Here is a 19,935-nt window from a genome sequence, read left to right on the forward strand (position 1 = left end):
GCAACACTGCACATTCTTTATATTTCGAATACCGCCATTTCGTCCCCTTATATATTTTATTGGACCAAACGTAATAGGAGAACGCCCATTGCCATTCTAAGCACTCAGCTAGGATGAACTTTTCAACAACTTCAGGAGGCATCTAGTTCGCGGCTCAGTATGGAGAAGGAACCCCAAGACCAGTGGTCCGTTACGACAGGGTCGATCATCTTCCTGCTCGCAATGGGAGGTCTGACCCTGGGATGGGCTGTTCTAATGCTGCCCCCCCAAATTGCAAAAGCTACCTTCCCGTACCCGATGATTGTCATTCTTATCGTTTTTTACCGGATGAGTGATGTGTTCCCTGATGACACTGCAAATGAAATCTGGGGGATGTCCGCATTGATTTGGCTCTCGCACATGTCGTACGTGGTCTATATTCACGGAAATAGGCCGTACGGGGAGCACCGCGCCGATGGCAATCAAGGGGCGTCACCGTGTTTGAATCGAAAACAAGCATTCAAGATGCTATTTAATTGCCGAGGTATCAATACTCCGTGGGCCATTGACCCAGCATTTCGAGACACGCCTCCCAACTGCAGCACTGCAACCCATGTCAAACTACAAATGAAGGGGTCTGACCTATCCCATCAAACAAATGATTCGTCCTTGAACAGACAGCGCCGATCTCGACTCAAATTCTGTATGACGCGTGTGCTTCTTATGTTGGGACGATTTAGCTTGCTGTGCCTTATGCCGAACGATATTCGAAGCACCATGACTGTCTATCCCTCTGACTTTTCGTCAAAGAAACGCTCCTTCTTTCGAAGGGTTATCTTTAGCGTTTGCAGGAATATTCTACCAGCATCAGTAGGCAACAACGACGACCTTGATGTCTCTCGTGAGGCACTTCTACGACTGAGCACAGTATTCCACATGATTGTCCCATTCTGGTTCACCTTGGAGTCATATCATGACGTCTTTGCTATCGTTCATGTGGGCTTTGGTTTAGACTCACCAGACGAATGGCCACCACTATTTGGTAACATTGCTGAGGCTTACACTGTACGTCGTTATTGGTCGAAGTTCTGGCAAAAGCTGCCCTACCGATCCTACGGCTCCTTTGCATCACTGATATCAACCCGCATCCTCCGTGTTCCTGAGGGAACTATATGGGCGCGATATATCAAGAACATTCTAGTATTTTGGTTATCTGGGTTGGTACATTTTGTTGCCTGGCATAGGCAAGGATTCGGCTGTGCTGCACATTCCGTGTTTCTCTGGTACTTCATACAGCCGGTCGGGTTTGTAATTGAAGCAAATGTCCAGTCATTGTGGTATCGGTGGCAGCGAAAGGGGGAAAGTATGAGTCTGACTTCCTGCATCGCGAAGCGACTGATCGGTTACATTTGGGTGGTGCTATGGATGTTCTGGTCTGTTCCAAAATATGTTTATACTTTGCAATACTGCTTTGCTTCACTGTAGGCGGTTGATCGACCTGGACTTGGCCAAAGTTCCTAACACAAGACGAATTTTCGTGGACCACAAACACGATATCAACATCTCACGGCCACCCGGCCATTGGCCATATAGGATGACACCTTCAGAATACTCTCATTGTCTTGTTTCATAAATCCCATAGCAGAGTTTAGCTTGTCAGAATACACTACGAGTGCATTTTTTGGTATAAGTCAATATACGTAAGATTTACACGACACCTCCCCCCTTGCTATCATGGATGCAGCCGCTGCTAACAGAATGTCTTACTTAATCGCTCATCCCTGGATAGCATCACGAGTCGCTGCAAAAGGCAAGGCGCCTACCATCCCTTGTGCGTGAATTGATTCTCGATCGAGAGGGGTAGCACAGTGTGCTATTAGGTTGAGCTTACCCAGTCATCACTTATTGTATTCTTCTTCACCGTGCAATCCGTAACTGGTATACCACTGGTCCACCATAGGATCGGGCTGTTCCCAGTATCTCAAGCACCCTCTGTTATCTTTAAGATGGTAAGTACTTTATGGAGGGTGAAACTCATTATCCTAACTTTGCAACCTCGCAGGGCTCCGCAGTGTGGGTGTCTATTATCCTGCAAATACTTTCGCTGGGAGCTGTTCTACCTTCCGCTCTGACACTGAAAGTAAGTATAGTCATCTCACGAAACGCTTTACTGATCTAGACTTTGAAAATTAAGACCATCATAGGTCACTCATCCAAAATGGGCACCGTTCGTTCAAGCCATAGGGGTAATAGTAGCGCTTACGGGTCTCTGGATTTGCAAAAATCATTTCAGCGCATACCTCGCCCTGAAGATATTATTAACTATCCTCCTTGTGGGGCAAGCTGTCGCAAGAGCATCAACCCATGGAAAGCTTATGACTTCTTTTTGGAAAGCTAGGAAAATACCACGGTATCTTAGACACGCAGATACGGCTCTCGACATGTCCATCCTAATCCTTGGCTGGATACAGATAACAGCAGGATCACTGGAGTCTCTCGAGCTTTCTAAGGATTACCATAGTACACTTGCTCATGCTTGTCTGTCATCAATTCTCATGGCCCAGGCAGTATTCTGGATTTCTTCGGCAACTGGCCTCTGGCCCCGACACTCTTCCCGGGCGCCTGAATACTACGACTGCCTATGGCTCTTTAGCATCGGCGCGATCATGATCCCGGTTCTGTACCTCGGAGCGCATCTCTGGGAAGGACGAACAGCCGTTCTTCTGCTTATCGAGCATATAGTCTATGCGCTCATGGTAATGGCAGCATCCCAGATTGGAATCTGGCTGAGCAGGAAGAAGTCTCGAAGACCTAAGAGGAACCTCATGTCATCGTTTACCTGGTTCCTGCTTGGTCACCTAATGGTCGCCCACCACCAGTGGAATGCAATGACGAAGAAGATACATGAAGGATTCGGATATGCTCTGATAGCAATGGCGGCAGCAAAGGCGCTCGATATCCTAGCTAATTCACATAGATCAGGGAGGCGTCCTATTGATGTAAACTGTCTGCGATTTCTTCCTGCCTTGGTACTTGTCACACTTGTCTTCTGTGAAAGCATCCGCTAATTGGACCCAGTTTTCCACTATCTCTAGCCTGATGATTATTGCTGCAACGTGGGAGCTGTGCGTCGCTGTTGAAGAATTTGGCCTCTCCCCTCTGGCTTTTCTTGCTGGTATCTGCACTTGCGCACTTCTGGTTTTCTTCTGTAAGTTTATTGAATCTATGGATATATTGGACATATTACTCATCTTGCACAGTTATACTTGTCCAGGTGCAGTACATTGCTTCCTTTTTGTATCCGGAGGAGCATGGCCAGCATGATTACGCAGCTCTACCGCAATTGTCAGTGCTTTCTCCGATTAACAGCATAGAATCAGATGACGTTTGATTTTTCATTCTTAATATGTAAAAAGTTATACTCTACGTCATTACGAAAAGCATAGGATTTGGATGACAGGGACTTCATCTAAAGTTAGATCTGAGTAGACAGGCAATGTATGTTCCTCCTTATCGATAAGCTCGAAACCATCCTCCGGGCCATTCTCAAGATCATCCAAATCCTCAACATCACTGATAAAGGTAATGCTTGCTGTATTATTATCATCTTTCTTCTCCTCAAATGAGAACGTTATATCTTCAGGATCCTTATCCTCTTATATATTCTTATACTTCTTATTGGTTTTAAACCCGTCAGTAGACATCCAGAGCATAATCGTCTTGATAGTATCAGAATGTAGACGATTTCGACGACAGCGGCATATATCCCGGGAGCTATGAAATAGTCGCTCGAAACAATACTATTCGTTGCAACTGTAGGAAAACTCGTGCCATGCGATAGAGGATTGGGAACTGGTCACGGCGGGATTTCCAGTAGGCAAGGGAATCGGTTTGGTCAGTTGTGCCTCAGGAAAATAGTGTGATGAGTTTACACAAGCCTAAACGCAGGAGAAACATACCTTCTATGTCCAGATAGGTCTTTAGTTCCTCATAGATCTCTAGAGATGGAGACCGTCTTTGTCGCTTCGAGGTATAGAAAAATACTTTGTCAAGGCCCGAGAGTGAGCCTAAAACAACTAACGATACATCAATACTAGGATTGTGATGATAGAATTCAAAGACTCTATTAAAGTCACGACGAAATTATTGTTGTTGTTAATCAAGTTTAACGTCCATATAGAGCCGTTGGCTATGACAAACACATGTTCTCAGGCAGTCCGTAGGGGCTCAACCAACCCCCTTTACCGTTTGTATGTTCATTCTGGTCCTTTTTCCTCACCCGAGCTACCTATCTGCGCCAGGGCCTTTAGACTATGCCCTCCTCGGTATTCAGTGCCTGCTAGGCGTCACATAGGTGTGTCTAGGTTGCCCTCTCTACTACCCCTCCCTCTACTTTCTGCTTCCTTCACTAGTTCTAGGCCCCCAAGCTCATTCCTAGAGGCTCTGTTTACTTCCTGTGCTGCCTCCCTGTTTGTTGCCGCGAGGAAGGCCAGCTATGCCTTAGTTGCCTCTAGTCCCTGAAAAGGCGGCTCTCCGGAACTGCTTCTCCTTGTCCCGTTAGTACTACACCTGCCCTAGCTAGGGCTTCGTATAAAGCTATCCTCAGGCTGCGCCACTGCCTGTATCCTATCAGCAGGTGGCCTGCTGTCTCCTGTGGGGCCTGACAGCGTTGGCATCTAGGTGGGCCCTAGGCCCCTACACGACAAAGATATGTGACCACAGTTACGTGTCCCACTTTCAACTGATAGTAGCTACTAGCGGCGTGCCAGTTACTTGGGAGCAGCAGCTGCGGCTTGATCTAGGCTCCATCCTTTCCGTGCTTGATAGATCTGTTGGAACCTAGGCGATCTGTCCGCTAGGGCCTTTCTAAGCCATTCTTGCATTTGTATCTGGCTTGCCTCTGTACAGGGCCGCCTTGTATAGGCCAGGCTAAGACTCCTGCCTATAGCCCTAGGGGTCTTTCCTGCAGCTGCCTTAGCTGTTTGGTCAGCCTTTTCATTCACTGTTATGCCTTGATGTCCCGAGACCCATTAAATAATAACTTTACAGCCTTGCTAGATTAGTTCTTGGGCGATCTCATGAGCTAAAGCGGTCCATAATCAGCGCGGTATTCAGTTGGAAACACAGCTCAAGAAGCTCACCCACCGTAGGGCTGACTATAGAGGTGTTGGCAGCGGCAAAGTGGCTGTGATACATTCCACTAACAGTAGGTAACCGTGTATCATATACCTCTAGCTCCCAGCCATCGTAACTGCCGCTGTCAGAGCTGGGGGTTATGCCCTAGTCTGTAATAGGACAGTTAATCTAGTCTTTCTCTTCTCCTTTCTTGTCCTTCTCAAGACCAGTGAGAGAATCCTTATCTGACTCTATATCACTGCTCTTATAAGGATTCCGTTGGGGTGATAACTGCGCTCTGGGCTGTCTAGGCCGGGAAGTCCACTGCAAGAACTGCTTCAGTTCATTAATAGCATCCAAATTATCCCATAGGCGATGCTCCCAGATCTGCTGCAGAAGGGCCAGATGCGATTGACAGAACCGAATCCCTATTAACTGTTAGCAGGATTGATGGTCTATCCGGAAAGTCCAGAAAACAAAGACCAGAAATCACTTTTAATAGAGCGGCGGTAGTCCTGGCAGCTGCTCTCCCGGACATAAGGCTGAAAGGGGCGGTTAAAGCACGGGTACAGCTTCGTAGTCAGCAGCTAGCAGAGAATTGACTGACTGGTCTGCTGGAGAGTCTCCTCGCAGTGGTCTAGGACACTATCTATAGCCAGTATTAGGTAGCGAAGACGCGCCTCATCAGCAGCGGGGCTAATAATAGATTCCCCAGCTGGGTTATATTCTAGAAGCAGATCCGTGCGGCCCGTGGTCCAACACTGCAGGCTGCACAGGCCCTGGAGAAGGCCCCAATACACCCCCTGGTAGACACGGGGCCACCCCGTGCGGTCCATCCACGGCCAGGTGCACTTAACGGGCTGGGAGTTGGCTGCAGGATCCCTGGCAGTGATATTACTCTTCCTCTCCTTAACCAGGAGTCACTTCTGCTCGCGCTGGTGGATCGTGGTTAGATGAGTATTCACTGCTCCAGCTACTACTGGGATCTGGATAGTGTTGCCCTGGTATACTATAATCTAGTACTGCCGCACGGGGCTTTGGGTCTAGGTCTGGAGGAAGATATTATTATATAGATTATTAACTTGACATTAAGTCGCGCGCTGCTGCTGGAGATAGATCTAGAAGAGATAGTATTAGATTATATTATGGTTTATAGTTCAGAAGTTACACTGGCAACAGGCGTAGCCCTTGTAGAGCTGGAGATAGAGATCTAACAGAAGTCTATCTAGATAGGGAGCAGCAGTCCCTAGCTCCTGCGGTCTTCTCTCCTGTTATTATAGATATAATGTAAGACTCTTGTGGATCAGCAATAGCACCTGACACTTATGTAGCAGATGATATGTGATATCTGGAACATGCTCGGGCTCAGGGTGTACTGGTATTGTTGACAGGTAATCCTTGGTTGAGGCCCAGTGCAAACCACAGGTATTGAAGACCTGGTCTAGGGTTGTGGATGTCCAGGAGAGTCCGCCCCCCAATTTATTTGCCAGGTAGGTCTCTATTGGGTCGGTGATAGTCGCGGAGCGATCTGAACCCACAGGTAACTCATAAGCCGGCACGACAATATAAGGAAACCAGATCAGATTATAAAAGAGAAGAATAAACACACTGACCTGCCAATCTCACAGAAGAAAACAGATCCCAAAGAATTTGGTCACTTTTAGCACTACAGTACAGCTTAGGGGCTGTTGACTGGGAAATGGCAGAAGAGACAGCCTGATGGACCAATCAGAGGGGCTATGTCATGATATGCGACACGCATAGCGGCGGACGGACCGGAAAGAAGTATGGGGGCAAAGGGAAGCGAAAGCCACGAATAGTATTACAAGTACAGTAGAATCGAATATCGAATGCGAATAAATTAAAATAAGTATGCTCAAAGAATATTCGATATACTCGACATAGTATCACGTGTTCAGCGTTGAATACTCGGATATAGGTGTAGGTATTTAATCACAACATTAGCTAAATATAAAAGCCCAAAGTTGCTGAACTACACAAACTCGACAAGTTTCTTCCCTATTCTAGGTTATCGGTGTGAGATTAACCATCTGCGTACACGGATGGTGGGATTTGGGACTATTTATTCCTCGCTCCTGCTTGTGGCCAACCCAAAATCATTCCACTTACTCCCTCCCTGTCCGCTTGGCTTCTCTCCGATCATGTCCGGGTCGCCGGGCGTATCATCCTTCCTTTCCCAGTGGCCATCACGCATAGTAAATACTCTCTTATGTATATCCAATCTCGCCTTATCTGGAGCAGACATTGTATAATGAAGCACAGCTTTCCCGTCTCCCAAGTTCTGCGTTGAAATAGCCCGTACCCTTGAACGCTCCGGCAGATATCCAGACTGATCAACCCCCTCGCTCTCGATCTTAACGGCCTCCGCACACGAATATAGAAACTTTGTGGATTCATTTGGCCCTTCGCGATGAGGCCACGACCGCAAAAGTTCAAGGGCTCGGTATCTAACCTTGAACTCACGGCATTTTAGAGATAGCCAGGATAATACTAGGATCACACCCATGTCCATTAGAATAGTTGGGAGAGTATTGCCATGTTCAGCCCTGAGACTGTTAATAACTCGCTCGCAGAGATCGACAGATTTGCTCATCTCCATAATGTATTTATCGAAGACCATTTCGGATAAACTAAGGACTGTTTCCAGCACTAATGTGATTAATGAGTGGTGGAGACGGATCAAATCCACGCTGCGAAGTTCTTTAATAGTTCGGGGCGGGAAGCAGTCGATATATCGGTCAAATGCAGCGATATGGTCAATCAGGTTTAGACGTAATTTTTGATGCTCAACATATAAGGGCAGATGATTGGCCGACTTATCGCGTAGGGTGGTGTCACAGATTGTCCGGAAGCAGAAAATATTATTTATTATAGGATCGAGTTTTTCTTTTGCATCTTGGAGGTTCTTTAGCTCAAGATGTCTGGATTGTACTGTAGACATATACACCTTCGCTGGGTAGAAAGAGGTATTGCACGAAGAGTCAAAGTGCACTGCCTGGACATCTAGGTGAGCGAAGGCGCGGACAAGCGTATCTTCCGCCGAGGAGGGATTATGTTGATGACAATATAGACTTGCACAGACGAAAGAACGGCCGACACTACCCTCCCGATTCGCCAGGATATTAAGTCCACACTTAAGGTGGGTTAAGGCAGCCCCATAATTCCCCCAAGTAAATTCAAAAAAGATGAAGATCATACAACACGACAGTGTAACAAGCCGTAACTGCGGGTCGTTAGATCCCAAACGCTGACGCAGCATTAGAATTGCCCTATTATACTGGTATAGAGCAAAATTTCGACACCAGCCTTTATACTTCAAATCCCTTGCCCGCATTCCCTGGACCTCCACAAACTCGTGAAGCGCACCCAGCGCAGCAACGGCATGGCAAACTGCTGGCTCAACCTGACTTAACTGGAGCACTAATATCTGCCATAGCTCTGAATCGAAATACCCGACAAGCATAGGCAACGTATAGCTCTGGAAAAAGGTTAAATAGCGTCGTTCGCTAGGGCTTATCCACGGGAGATTGGAGTTAAGAGCATGTGTACCTGGCCCAGCGGGAAGTCGTTTCTGATTCATAATTATCAAATGGTGATCAGACCCATCGCATGTGCGACCGGTGGAGGTACAATTATTGCATGATCCCAGAGTCTCGTCACACTTAATATGTCTCAGTTTGCAGGTGCGGCATCCGGTTCGGGAACGACTGGAGAATACTTTTTGTCGGGTGGTTCGGGAGCGATTCAAGGCCATAGTGGCTTGGATTCAAGAAGGACAGGCGCCAAGAACAGTTTGTCAGATATCGGGCCAGGGCCAGCCGCGGAAGGTGAGGGGGGAAAAACAAATAATACTTAAATGATTCTCGCTGCGCCAAGAATCACCCCTGCAGGTTATAGGTGACAGGATACATGTCAGTCACAAGTGGGACCTCGCTAGACCTCGCCATAACCCGCAAAACGGGTTGGAGTTGCCAACCCGTTACCCTAACCCGCAGATTTGCGGGTTGAAAAGACCAACCCTCACCTGATCCCGCATTGATAACTCGCGGGTTACTTCTGCACCTTTCCTAAATAGGGGGCATAAAATGCCGAATCAGCCTGATAAATAACTAACTATTATTTACATATGTTATTATTATAAGTATTGGTGGCGGACCTGACCGCCCACCGCCATATAATGAATATTGTCTTTCTACTGTATTTTCTTAAAATTCTTCGAAATTTATTTTGTATTTCAATATCTTCGGTATAGTAATAAGCTATCCTATAGAAACAAGGGAGGGCTAAGCGTATGTTGACATATGTGCTTTGAATCCAGTGTTTTAACGGTGAGAAATATATATATCTGTCAAGGGTATCTACTATTCAGGGTAGAAGAGCTGTCAACTACGTAAGGATACGTACGCCAAAGGAGAGCGAAAGATCAAAGTCAGGCAGTAGATACTATCTAGACAGGAGACTGATTCTTAACTTCCTCCTACTACTAACGGCTTGCTAATTTATAGCTGAAGCTCTACGCCTAAAGGATTCAGAATCCCCCATGAAACCAAACCGTTGTATGGCCTAATGTTCCTCATCAGCGGCCGATTGTCTAAGCACCTGGGTCAGGGTATATCCTGTACAGTCATCAGGCCGAATCGCTATTCGATCTGTGACAATACCACATCGGAAATTTCGCGTAATCCCTATCGCTCCCCCAAATATCCGTCTTAGCTGGGTGGCCTCCCGCAGGCCGACCCCCAAAAAAGCTCTATATTCAGGGAGCTCTCCAGTCTGCGAAATCTTGGCGCTTATAAACTCTGGCCACTGGTTTGTTGACTTAGGAAAGGTGATTCCATTACCACTCACTCATTACAATCCAATAATTTATGTTACCAGGCGTTATGCACCTTATTCAACAAGCAAAATACATAACGCAATCCACAACCGAGCGGGCCGACTGAACATGATTTTAACCGAGGAAATATCTAATCGCTATATGATTGTGTTGAAGCCAAAAGTAATTGAATTATTTAGGTCTACTAGAGCAGCTTGTTCTAGTATAACCAATTTGATAGCAGTTACTGCACTGCGGAGATACACGCTTTCTAGAAGTCGGTTATTCTAGGCCCTAAATCTATTATCTGTATAGCTTCTTGAGCAAGTTACCGGCCTTCGGTCCCTGTCAGGGCTCCTCCAGTAGCAATATAAGATCTAGGCACTTCACGTTTTTACTTTTACTTTATATTAATTAAACAAAGTCTCTTTACTCCTGATCTAGAAGAAGGACTTTATATATAGTGTCAACCAAAATGACCACTATTTCAGAATTAGGAAACGCCAGATTAGTCAGCCATCGCCATGACCATCTTTGACCTCACTTTTCCTATTTTGACTATTGCTACACGTGTCCAATTGAGCAGTATTTAGTAGTAAGAGAGAGGCAGAGATTCAGGAATTCAGACCCTCACGCACTGACCACTTTGGCCATAGAATTACTAGTGTATTCCGAATACCACATACATATATGTCGACATATAGTTAATTTGGCTGCTTTAACTAACTGCGAATTGCTTTATCTAGTGGGCTCTCGAAGTTACGATAAATAAGCTGCTATATAAGTTATAACTGTCTACTTTTATATCTTAGTAATAGTATAAGGAGACTTTATAAGCTATTCGTTATTTAGAGACTCGTGAGCAGTGGAGGGGTAATATTCGTAATAGAAAGTATATCCAGTACCCGCTGACAATTTAAGGGAACCGAGCCAGATACTTCAGACAATCTGAGCCAAAGCCCTTTTCTGCCTGTCGTTCCCACTTTTCTGACGAGGCGCGCTAGACAAGGGTCTGTAACACAAGGTATCTGGCCTTCCTATTTTGCCAGGCGGTGTATAGAAGTATGACATCAGAAAAGCCTCTATTAGACCGCCTACCTATATAGGCATAGATTTATGCCTTGGTGCCTGAGCGGCTAACCGCTCGGCGGAGAAGCTTCACCCATTAACCTCCCGGATAATCATCTCTTATCATTAGAACACCCAGTTTCGGGGAAACGACCGATGAGCCGCAACTACACTGACACGTCCGCAAAAGAGAGATGCATAGACTGACGACAACACGAAAAGAATAAAAAGGAAGGGAAAACACATTATCGGCTCAGATCCCGGCCGATGCTGCCCACGGGTCGATTAACTTCCAACACCAAAAGGGGGCACTGCAAGGACAAATCTCCTCGGGAATCACTGGCGGTATATCGTGTAGTAAGGGTAAATAGATAGTGGTTTAAGGGTAAGAAACGAACTGTAAAGAAAGACATCTTTGGTGTATAGAATTGATGAATATGTGCTTGTATATAATAGTTAGAAACAAACAGGATTTCCAGAATAATCTCTATTATTCGTTTCTTATACCTTTGTATTTACACTTTTCGATTTGTTTCCTATGGGAGGCTATCTCCAATTCTTTCAGTTATAAGCAGTATGTATAAAAGGAAATATCAGGAAGCTAGATCGCACGGATACCTCATAGCTGAGCTAGCTACATAATGAATGCCCACTAAACAGCAACCCTGCATGTAGCTGGCAGATGCTAAGGCGAGTGAGGCAGCAAATAATCGAGCTTCTCCTCCGAGTACTACGTAACTGCATGCGTGATTTTCTTCCTTGGGCATGGACCAGGCATGATGGGTCCTCCCCTCTCGCGGTAATAAAACCCTCCCAAGGGCGAACCGCGGCTCCCTTCCCAAGTAGGCCTCCTCATTCCCCTCCTCACTCTCTCCCACCATGCCTCGCGACGCTGATTTCCTCAGCCCCCGCGATCTCCTCGTCGACGACCATTTCTGCCTGACGCTGACCTCCTTCCGGAAGCTAGCGAATATCATCAAGTCAACGGAGAATCTGCCTCGAGATGACGAGAGCCTGCGCCAGAAAACCGGCTTTTGGGAGAGCGGTTACCAGATCGTATGATCCGCGAGATATGAGATCCGTCGGGTTGGCTAACGATTCTCGTAGCTCTACATTTACCTGAACCCGATCGCTCAGCAGTTCTTGACCGTACGTTGCTGCTCACTCACACCCGCTGCTTGGAGCAGAAATGACTGACGCCCTATGGACCGGCCGCGGGTTTATTCTAGGTTCAGCAAGTCGCTCTCGGCCTTAATGTAGGTTTCTTCTTCTTCTTCTTCTTCTTCTCCTGACTGCTTGGGGTGATCATCGCATCCGGGAGGCTGGGGGAGAGCAAACAACAAGGCGAATGCGTCCGGGAATATCCCGTGGGAGTTCTGACCGTTTTGCTTGTTCCAATTTTCCACTGACTCCCTTTGGGGCTTGGTTCAGGAGGCCTACAACTACACAGGCACCATCTGTGACAATGCCTTGACCCTTTGCGCCAGTGCCCCGGACGACTACGGTATGTGTATCTTCCTCTACCGGGGTATCCCACCCGGTCTCCCGTGGGGAATGCAAAACCCGGAGGAGAGGGGAAAGATGGGACAACAAGATGTGACCAACCACTGACGATCGACTAGATAAAATCTTCACGGACATCGAAGCACTGCGCCAGGATCCCGACAACGTGACCCTCCGCGACCGGGTACAGAAAGAGGTCCAGGACCGGCTCTACTGGGTGCAGATCCTGCGCGACGGCGCCACCGGCTGGAGCGACGACCTCCGTTCCTACACCCTGCAGGCAGAGGACTGCGAGGCGGCCGTGCAGACCCTGGCCGCCCCGTTCCAGGGCTCCGCTCTGCGCGATCGGTTGACCAGCGAGGACGACCAGGGGAGCCTCCAGGATGACCTGGATGCTTTGGGGAATGTGCAGGTGAGATAACAGTTAAACGTCCGTTCTATTGCGGGTTCGTGGGCTAAATATAAACGGTGAATTAGAGCTTGTTGGAGGGGTTCAGCATGGTGGAGGATATGAGCGCTTCGCTGCAGGAGGTGGAGAAGATGGCCGGTGAGTGGGCCTCAAGTGAGGAACCGGGAGGGTACGGGTGGGATATTGAACATAGAATACTGATAGGAAGTGCGACCCTGATCGCGGATGACATTCAAAACCTGGTTGACTATATCCAAAAGCACGCGGACCCGGACGACAACCCGCTTGGAGGGCTGGTGGAGCGCAAGTTACTCGACAAATGGGCCACACTGCAGACGCACGGTAAGCTAAGTAGACAGGTCACTTCTATTCCTAACCCCCCCATTCTCTCAGTGTCTTTCTAGGGCGGAGATTGGGGCACCTGGGTGTGATACAAAGCTAACTTCCTGGCTCATGGCAATAGTTACCGATTTCAAGAATGCATATCTGAATTGAGGCAGGGGAGCTCATGGGGAAGATTTGAGTAGCTGGAAAGAGGGAGAAGGGGGGTAACGCAAGAGCAGAGATTGAAAGTAGACAGATAAATGATCAAGCGGCCAGAAATTTTTGGCATGGTAGAATGCTATTCAAATATGAAGAGATGATCTCATGCACATTTTCTCGTCAATAAGGACGATACTTCCCGTTCCAATGGAGCTGGATCTTGTCCAGAGTACTTAGGTCCACGTTCTCCGGTGTCTCCAGTGTGATCGTCCATTGGGTGAAGGGCGGGGGCTCGGCGTGGTTGGTCGGCTCAAAGATGGCGCTGTCGCGGGTGCGAAGGAAGGTGCCGTCCGCATCGATCTCATACGAATAGCGTTTTTGCTGCGTTGTACCGACAAAGTAGAAGACCTGTTCGTGCTGGATGTCGCTATACGAACCGGACGTCTCGATCTTGAGACTCACCACCGCCCTTCCATCATGGACGGCTTCGGGGCGAGGTTTCACGTCCAGCAGTAGGATCTCTAACCCGTCCAGTCGGTAGTGAGAGCCTCCGACGAAGGGATACGCATAGTTGTTCTCACTGGCAGTGGAACTGGCCTGCGGTGTGGCCACCATAGTGAAGGTGGCCTTATTACCCTGACTGCTGTCCTTCAGGCCATCGATGATCAACTGGGGATAGTTGGAGGCGAGCTGTGGTGGTGTTCTCGGTCAGTGTCACACAGCCAAGGGCGGAGTGATGCATCCTACCTCATCAGAATACACATAATAATCGAATGCTAGGCAGGGCAGCGATTGTCAGAGAGTATGCTAACAGAAGGAGAAAGGGCATTCACTCACGCGTGAAATCCTCGGCATACTGGCCATCCACATTCTGCATCTCGGCGTGCAGTGTGGCGAGGTCCTGCTGGAAGTCCCCCACGGACTTCTGCGAGTCCAGCATCACCTGGCTGTCCTGCAGGGCGTAGAAGCGATAGGCATCGATGATGTACTGGAGCTGGATCGCTAGGCTAGTCCCCAGCTGCAGGAACCGATCGTAGAACTTGGCCTGGGCTGCGGCATACTTCGCCTCCTCTCCAATGTCGGTATCCAGCAACTCTTGGAGGTTTTGGATGTCCTGATCCGACTGCAGCACTTCCAGGGTCGCTTGCACATACTGCTGCCCCTGCTTGATCGCTTCAGCCTGGGCCTGGGCCAGCGCTCTCCCGTGCACCGCATGCTTGCGCAAAGCCAGTCGATACTCACTGGCGCCGTCGATCTTCTGGTCGTCAGTCGCCCATTCCATCTGCTGGTCACACTCCAGTTCCCAGTCATCCCACGCCTCCAGGCTGTTGATCAGACTCGCATCTGTGTCGAAGCCCACCGCGCCCGAGACATCATCCAAGGAAGGGATGTTTACAGCGTCCCCACCCGGGAGATCGGCCACCGCCTTCGCCGCCTCGACCAGCGCATCGACCTTGGGATACAGTTTTCCCAGGGCCTGGGTGAAAGTCCATAGCTTCTGCAGAGTGCTGGAGCTGAGGATCTGGCCGACTTCCTTTGCCCCTTCTTCGGCCTTTTCCACGCTGTCAATCGCGTCTTCGACCCCCTTGGTGGCCCCCGCCGGATCATCCCCAATGCACAATTCCGCGACGCCGAACGCAAATTCTACACCCCGAAAGTGAATTAGCGACGAGGACCCCAAATAACAAGGTGGGAAGGAGAGAGAGAGAGAGAAGGCAACTGACCGAAAATAGCTGACAGGATGCCAAAGACTGCTTTGAGGATCAGTGCGTTCTCCCATTTCACGAGGCCATCCTGGAAGGCATCCTGCGCGTGTCGCAGCTCCTCATTATCGTCCGTGAGCTGCTTGTTACATGCCTCTGCGGTCCTGCAGGCATCCCGGTATTTGGCCAAGGTCTGCTCCTGTACGCTTACCCGCGTGGACCGCTGATTCTGCGCGTTTTGCAGCATCGTGGTCCAGGCCTCCACCTTGTCAGCTTCGGCACTCTCCTGGTCCTGGAACCGCTGATATTGTTGCTCGAAGGTCTGCGCGGCCGCCAGCTGGTCCCGCATGGTATCATGGTAGGTCTGGAAGGGGAGGGTGGGCGCGTAGTTGGCGTTAGGCCCCGCCATGGCGTGAGCGGCCAGCTGCTGGCCTAGGGCCACGGCCTGCGCGTTGGACAGACTGTGCGCCCCAGTCCCGTAGGTCGACCGGGCGACGTAGGCGCAGATGGAGATGGCGATGGCCGGCCGGGTCCAGAAGAGGGCGAGTGCCACGCGCAGCTCGGTGTCGAGGAAGGCCTGGTAGACCGCGGTCGCGTCGTAGTCGTGCTTGACGGTGTACGAGACCGACAGCTGCCCGTCGGCGAAAGCGATCTGGGCCCCGAGATTGCCCGAGTCGGCCCCCAGCGCCAGGGTAGTGCGCTGCGCTCCCTCGACCGAGACGCTGATGGGCTGATCGACCACCGCCGCGTAGAACATGATCGCGCTGCTCCGGGCCCCCGCCTTGGTCATGTTCAGATGCACCGGCTGGTCAGCCGTGACTACTCGGGCATTGATCTCCACCGTCGTGTCTTCCCCGTATGAGAGGATCACCTCGTCCGTCCCGGCGAAGGCGATGACATCGGTGTAGATCTCGCAGTCCGTCAGCGGCTGCTGGATGATCGCCCTGCCGTCTAGGTAGATATTCCGATACGTCTCTGTTTCCTGCCCGCGCGCACGAGGGCCATTTCAGCGTCGGGGATGACAAGGGGAGGGGAGTCAAGAGACTGCGAGACTTACCCCATCTCCATCGCGACTTTCGTGTGCAGTCGCAGGGATCTCGGTCAGTGTTTTCAGGGAGGCGTACGCCTGCCATCCTGCCGGGGTGTTGGGCTGGTTGTCGGTGAACATTGTGTTTGAAGCTTGGGGATGATGGTTGTCATTGCAAAGAACATGAGGGCGGAGAGCGAGAGGGAGGCCTTTTACGTGTTGTTGTCGCTAGGTTCTTCCTTCATGACATTCTCAACGACTTGCCCCAAGACATTCTTGGTGGAAGAAGAGACAATGTTGAAAATGATGTAACCTCTCACTTGACCCCTTCTTTCTCCCTCAGGTAAATGACGTGTGTATCATGCAACTCATATCAAGGAACAGCTCCTCATGCAAGTGTTCTCTAGCGTCGCCACCAACCCCGCTCCAGCTCCTCCAGTCGAGTCAATGCGAACCTCGACTTGCAAATTCCGAATGCGTTACGATGCAGCACCTGACGTCAATCAAACAGGGGAGAAGCAGCAGCAAGAGAACCAGGCCCGTCCCGGCCCGTGGATCGGAAGGACCAACAGGGAAAATATCTCAGGATTGATGGTCCACGTCATCAATGGGAATCAAAAGCCTGTGGACCTGACGTATCAAGAGGGGAAAATGTCTCAGGGCCACAGGAACAAATTAATGCCTCGGGGTGGAAGGGACGACGGTCGCAATGCCATGGAGGTACAAAAGCGCCTGTCCTCCGCTGGCTACCCATTGCTTTGAGATTCCTCACACCTAAGTCCTCCTGCATCTCTCAATATCGCCCACCCATCACCCACCTGTCAGATTTCCACAGCCCGAGAAGCCTGCACCATGTCCGATGTCATTGACGACGAAACGGTCTGGTTCCCCAAGGGCCAGACCATGAGCAAGACGAACTTGAACAAAGCCGCTCGCCGACCGTCCGCCGCGGATGGTGATAGTGACAATGACGACGACACCGTCTTCGGCCTAGGCAATGCCGATATGGGGTCACTAAACCGGTATCTCCACGGGGGCCGGGTGCTGCCGTTGGATCGCACCAACTATTGCAACCAAACGGGCATTGTGGATACCTCCTTGATCACCCCGAAGATCTGGAACAAGGTGGATGAGCTAATCGAGGCGTACAAGAGAGTAAGTCGCGGCGTGTCATCCCGTGTTGTCGGTCCGACAACTCCTCATGGATGGGATCTGGTCTAACCCTCAGGTAACTAGGTCCACGCCGACTGTACGGGCTTTCTCGGAGATGACAACACGGCTGTCAAGCAATGGACGGTGGGCCAGAAGGCTCTGAAGTCCCAAAGGTCCACTGACGACGACGACAGTGACTTTGACAAGCTTTGCACCTGGGATAAGATGAATGGCCTCGCCCAGAAGATCTACAACTACTCCGACGATGCAGGGAGCACGGACGCGGAGGATTCGTACTACGTCGTCATGCTGAAACTGTGCGGCGACTATAACGACACCGATGATGCGGCGGAGCAGGAGCAGATCCGCGGGAACATCAAGGACATAACCGACGACCTCCTCGCGGATGTGAATATCATCCTATCCCGCATCGACAAGGTCAAGTCTGCCCTGGAAGCCTTTGACAAGAGCTGTCAGTCGAACCAGTTTACCTTGGAGGGTCTGGAAACATCCATGACCACCATCCTAACCACTGAGCTGGGCAATATCGAGGACTTGGAAGCCCAGATCCAAGCCCATCAAGATGATATCAAAGGCTATCAAGCCATCATCGATCAGGGTACGTTCTGGGCCCCCTCTGGCCTGGCCAGCGTGTTCGGTGGCTAAACTGTGAACCACAGATCGTTTTGATCAGAAGATGACCGCCGCCTACGTGTGGATGTAAGTCCTGCAATCCCGAATGCCTGCCCCTGCTGCTGACCGGGAGGCCCATCATAGCCCCATTGCGGGAACTATTGCGGGACCTATCGTGTTTGCTCAAAAGCAAAGCGAGATCAATGAATACGAGGCCAAGATTGACGCGATGAACAAACTCATCCAGGACGAACACGCCAGTGTTCTACTGCACAAGACCTTACAGGCCAATGTGACATCCATGAAGGTACTCTCCCCCCGTCCCTCTCCCCACTGGTGCTATGGAAAGAGCCTTGGTCTGATTAGGTGAGGGTGACAGGGCCAAGCGAAGGAGCTCAGTGGTCTGATCGGCCCCGCCATAGCGACCATCGAGGCACTGAAAGGAGGCTGGGATGTCATGGGGACCCAGGTCAAGTATATTAACGATAAGGCAGCCTCGTTTGAAGAGAAGATTCCAAAGATGGCCCTGAGCCAGCTCAAACTCAACAGGATCTCGAACGAGTGGTTGAAGTTGAATAAATATGGTGAGTTGACCCCGCATCGGTTCCCATGTGCGGCGACGAAGAGCCTGGAGACTTACTTGATGATGTCGGCAGTTACCTCCTATATCCAGACCGCCCAAATGGTCCCCCAGGTCAATGTCACCGACCTCAATGACTATCTGCAACAGTTGAAGGATGCTGCCAAGTCCTCTTAGTAGTACACCTGATGGGGTCCAATGAGTCCTAAGGCGATCCGGCACTGTCCAGCAATGCTACTCGCGGAGCAACACCACCGGCCCCGTAAAGAAGGATGTACATATAATGACAATGTCACCAGAGATTATCGTCGAGCTTACTGCACAAAAGCTATCTGTCGTAAGCACGTAGACAATCCCTCGTGCATGAGCAGAATTGAATCAAGGCACCGCCAATCCCGAGCTCGACCAGCGAGCTGAAAGGCTGAGGGAGCAATAGGAAGAAAGCACACCCAGTAAGGAATGGAATTTTCGGCAGCAGCCGGACTAGCAGGAATAGCTCAAACTTGAACCCTGCATTCGTGATGTGGTACTCTCGGGTGTGTGAACTATCTTCATAAACGGCTCATGTCAGACAGCAGCAGCAGCTAAACAACCCCTTTGGCTAGCAGTGGCACTCTGCGGACCAGATCCACCGAGTGTGGAATTAGTACAGGTGCTCGAGGAACCTATCGTAGTCCCTGGCAATCGAGGGCATGAAGAAGGTGCAGCTCGATCCGGCATCGATACACGGGGCCGCCAGCCCCGTGTAGAAATTGAAACAGGGTCCATCGAACCAAGGACACGGAAGTTTTTATGCAACACCTCCCGACGAGCACTGGCTGATATGAAAATCAGAAACACTTTTCCCATTCAGGAGATCATTTACGACCCATCTCTCATGCTGACCTCACATACTTTCCTTCTCGGCATGTTACTTTAGGAAGATGTGTTCTAGGCCCTTGGTGTCATGGTTATGGAAGTCGATTGAAGTATGATGATTATTATTATCACTATGTAGTAGGCAGGAAGCGGTAGCAAAGGCGGTGGAAGCTTGTTGGCAATACCATGTGGGAACAGAAGGAGCGGAAAAGTGATGACACTCGGGTTGAAGCTATGCAAGACCTTCGACGCCTATGGCTTGAAAGTGGCCCGTAACAGATAGAATTACCGTTGAAACCCTCAAAAGCCGAGCACTATGTGTTCTATAAAGTCGAGGCTATGCGCGGTAAGATTCAGTTTCTCCGCAAAGAGCTCATCACAAGAGGCATCCTGTCTCAACAGCTCCAAACATTTGAAGAGATTGCAGGATTTAAGTGATCTATGTTCACTCATCGGTTTCGATACGGTGGCGCACCGTCATGAACGAAAGCAGTAAGCTAGGAGACTTTCCGCGATGTTACTGACCAGTCTATAGAGATTACGATGTGCTCAATTCCCTGGCACCGAAGCGAGGTACTCTCCCTTCCA

General features: G+C 49.8%; 7 protein-coding genes across 7 annotated transcripts; 4 read left to right on the top strand and 3 right to left on the bottom strand.

Annotated features, from left to right (window-relative positions):
* Positions 1 to 159: 159 nt before the first annotated feature.
* On the top strand, positions 160 to 1,464 carry BDW43DRAFT_314783 (wax synthase family protein; the record flags this gene model as incomplete). Its single annotated transcript, XM_032047903.1, has 1 exon — positions 160 to 1,464. One exon carries the CDS (start codon positions 160 to 162, stop codon positions 1,462 to 1,464), a length of 1,305 nt encoding a protein of 434 aa, XP_031896419.1.
* Positions 1,465 to 2,420: 956 nt separating this feature from the next.
* On the top strand, positions 2,421 to 3,370 carry BDW43DRAFT_314784 (uncharacterized protein; the record flags this gene model as incomplete). Its single annotated transcript, XM_032047904.1, has 3 exons — positions 2,421 to 3,008; positions 3,058 to 3,187; positions 3,240 to 3,370. 3 exons carry the CDS (start codon positions 2,421 to 2,423, stop codon positions 3,368 to 3,370), a joined length of 849 nt encoding a protein of 282 aa, XP_031896420.1.
* A 3,516-nt stretch (positions 3,371 to 6,886) lies between these two features.
* On the bottom strand, positions 6,887 to 9,059 carry BDW43DRAFT_287920 (Zn(II)2Cys6 transcription factor). Its single transcript, XM_032043210.1, has one exon. It carries the CDS (start codon positions 8,867 to 8,869, stop codon positions 7,178 to 7,180), a length of 1,692 nt encoding a protein of 563 aa, XP_031896421.1. The 5' UTR covers positions 8,870 to 9,059; the 3' UTR covers positions 6,887 to 7,177.
* A 2,500-nt stretch (positions 9,060 to 11,559) lies between these two features.
* BDW43DRAFT_287922 (uncharacterized protein) lies at positions 11,560 to 11,807 on the bottom strand. The gene has a single exon (XM_032043211.1). The coding sequence runs from the start codon at positions 11,764 to 11,766 to the stop codon at positions 11,593 to 11,595; it is 174 nt and encodes a 57-aa protein (XP_031896422.1). The 5' UTR covers positions 11,767 to 11,807; the 3' UTR covers positions 11,560 to 11,592.
* Positions 11,808 to 11,878: 71 nt separating this feature from the next.
* BDW43DRAFT_314786 (uncharacterized protein) lies at positions 11,879 to 13,406 on the top strand (the record flags this gene model as incomplete). Its single annotated transcript, XM_032047905.1, has 8 exons — positions 11,879 to 12,055; positions 12,107 to 12,148; positions 12,229 to 12,255; positions 12,431 to 12,503; positions 12,622 to 12,914; positions 12,980 to 13,049; positions 13,116 to 13,253; positions 13,375 to 13,406. 8 exons carry the CDS (start codon positions 11,879 to 11,881, stop codon positions 13,404 to 13,406), a joined length of 852 nt encoding a protein of 283 aa, XP_031896423.1.
* Positions 13,407 to 13,444: 38 nt separating this feature from the next.
* On the bottom strand, positions 13,445 to 16,490 carry BDW43DRAFT_322081 (uncharacterized protein). Its single transcript, XM_032049481.1, has 5 exons — positions 16,155 to 16,490; positions 15,119 to 16,079; positions 14,232 to 15,038; positions 14,142 to 14,170; positions 13,445 to 14,084 (listed from the first exon to the last, which is right to left on the bottom strand). The coding sequence occupies exons 1-5, from the start codon at positions 16,263 to 16,265 to the stop codon at positions 13,575 to 13,577; spliced, it is 2,418 nt and encodes an 805-aa protein (XP_031896424.1). The 5' UTR covers positions 16,266 to 16,490; the 3' UTR covers positions 13,445 to 13,574.
* Positions 16,491 to 16,631: 141 nt separating this feature from the next.
* On the top strand, positions 16,632 to 18,819 carry BDW43DRAFT_186907 (uncharacterized protein). Its single transcript, XM_032038960.1, has 6 exons — positions 16,632 to 17,279; positions 17,361 to 17,895; positions 17,957 to 17,996; positions 18,054 to 18,216; positions 18,289 to 18,493; positions 18,566 to 18,819. The coding sequence occupies exons 1-6, from the start codon at positions 16,977 to 16,979 to the stop codon at positions 18,664 to 18,666; spliced, it is 1,347 nt and encodes a 448-aa protein (XP_031896425.1). The 5' UTR covers positions 16,632 to 16,976; the 3' UTR covers positions 18,667 to 18,819.
* Positions 18,820 to 19,935: the final 1,116 nt, after the last annotated feature.

This window comes from Aspergillus alliaceus (assembly GCF_009176365.1).
Source record: "Aspergillus alliaceus strain CBS 536.65 unplaced genomic scaffold BDW43scaffold_51, whole genome shotgun sequence".
Lineage (NCBI taxonomy): Eukaryota > Fungi > Ascomycota > Eurotiomycetes > Eurotiales > Aspergillaceae > Aspergillus > Aspergillus alliaceus.

Bases quoted from the DNA above. Each gene is read 5' to 3' on its own strand.
- BDW43DRAFT_287920 (XM_032043210.1), bottom strand. From the start codon at position 8,869: ATGGCCTTGAATCGCTCCCGAACCACCCGACAAAAAGTATTCTCCAGT.
- BDW43DRAFT_287922 (XM_032043211.1), bottom strand. From the start codon at position 11,766: ATGCCCAAGGAAGAAAATCACGCATGCAGTTACGTAGTACTCGGAGGA.
- BDW43DRAFT_322081 (XM_032049481.1), bottom strand. From the start codon at position 16,265: ATGTTCACCGACAACCAGCCCAACACCCCGGCAGGATGGCAGGCGTAC. The intron at 15,039-15,118 runs GTCAGTTGCCTT...TTCGGGGTGTAG, and splicing joins CATCCTGTCAGCTATTTTCG to AATTTGCGTTCGGCGTCGCG. The intron at 14,085-14,141 runs GTAGGATGCATC...ACACCACCACAG, and splicing joins ATTATGTGTATTCTGATGAG to CTCGCCTCCAACTATCCCCA.
- BDW43DRAFT_186907 (XM_032038960.1), top strand. From the start codon at position 16,977: ATGTCCGATGTCATTGACGACGAAACGGTCTGGTTCCCCAAGGGCCAG. The intron at 18,217-18,288 runs GTACTCTCCCCC...TGAGGGTGACAG, and splicing joins CCAATGTGACATCCATGAAG to GGCCAAGCGAAGGAGCTCAG. The intron at 18,494-18,565 runs GTGAGTTGACCC...TGATGTCGGCAG, and splicing joins GTTGAAGTTGAATAAATATG to TTACCTCCTATATCCAGACC.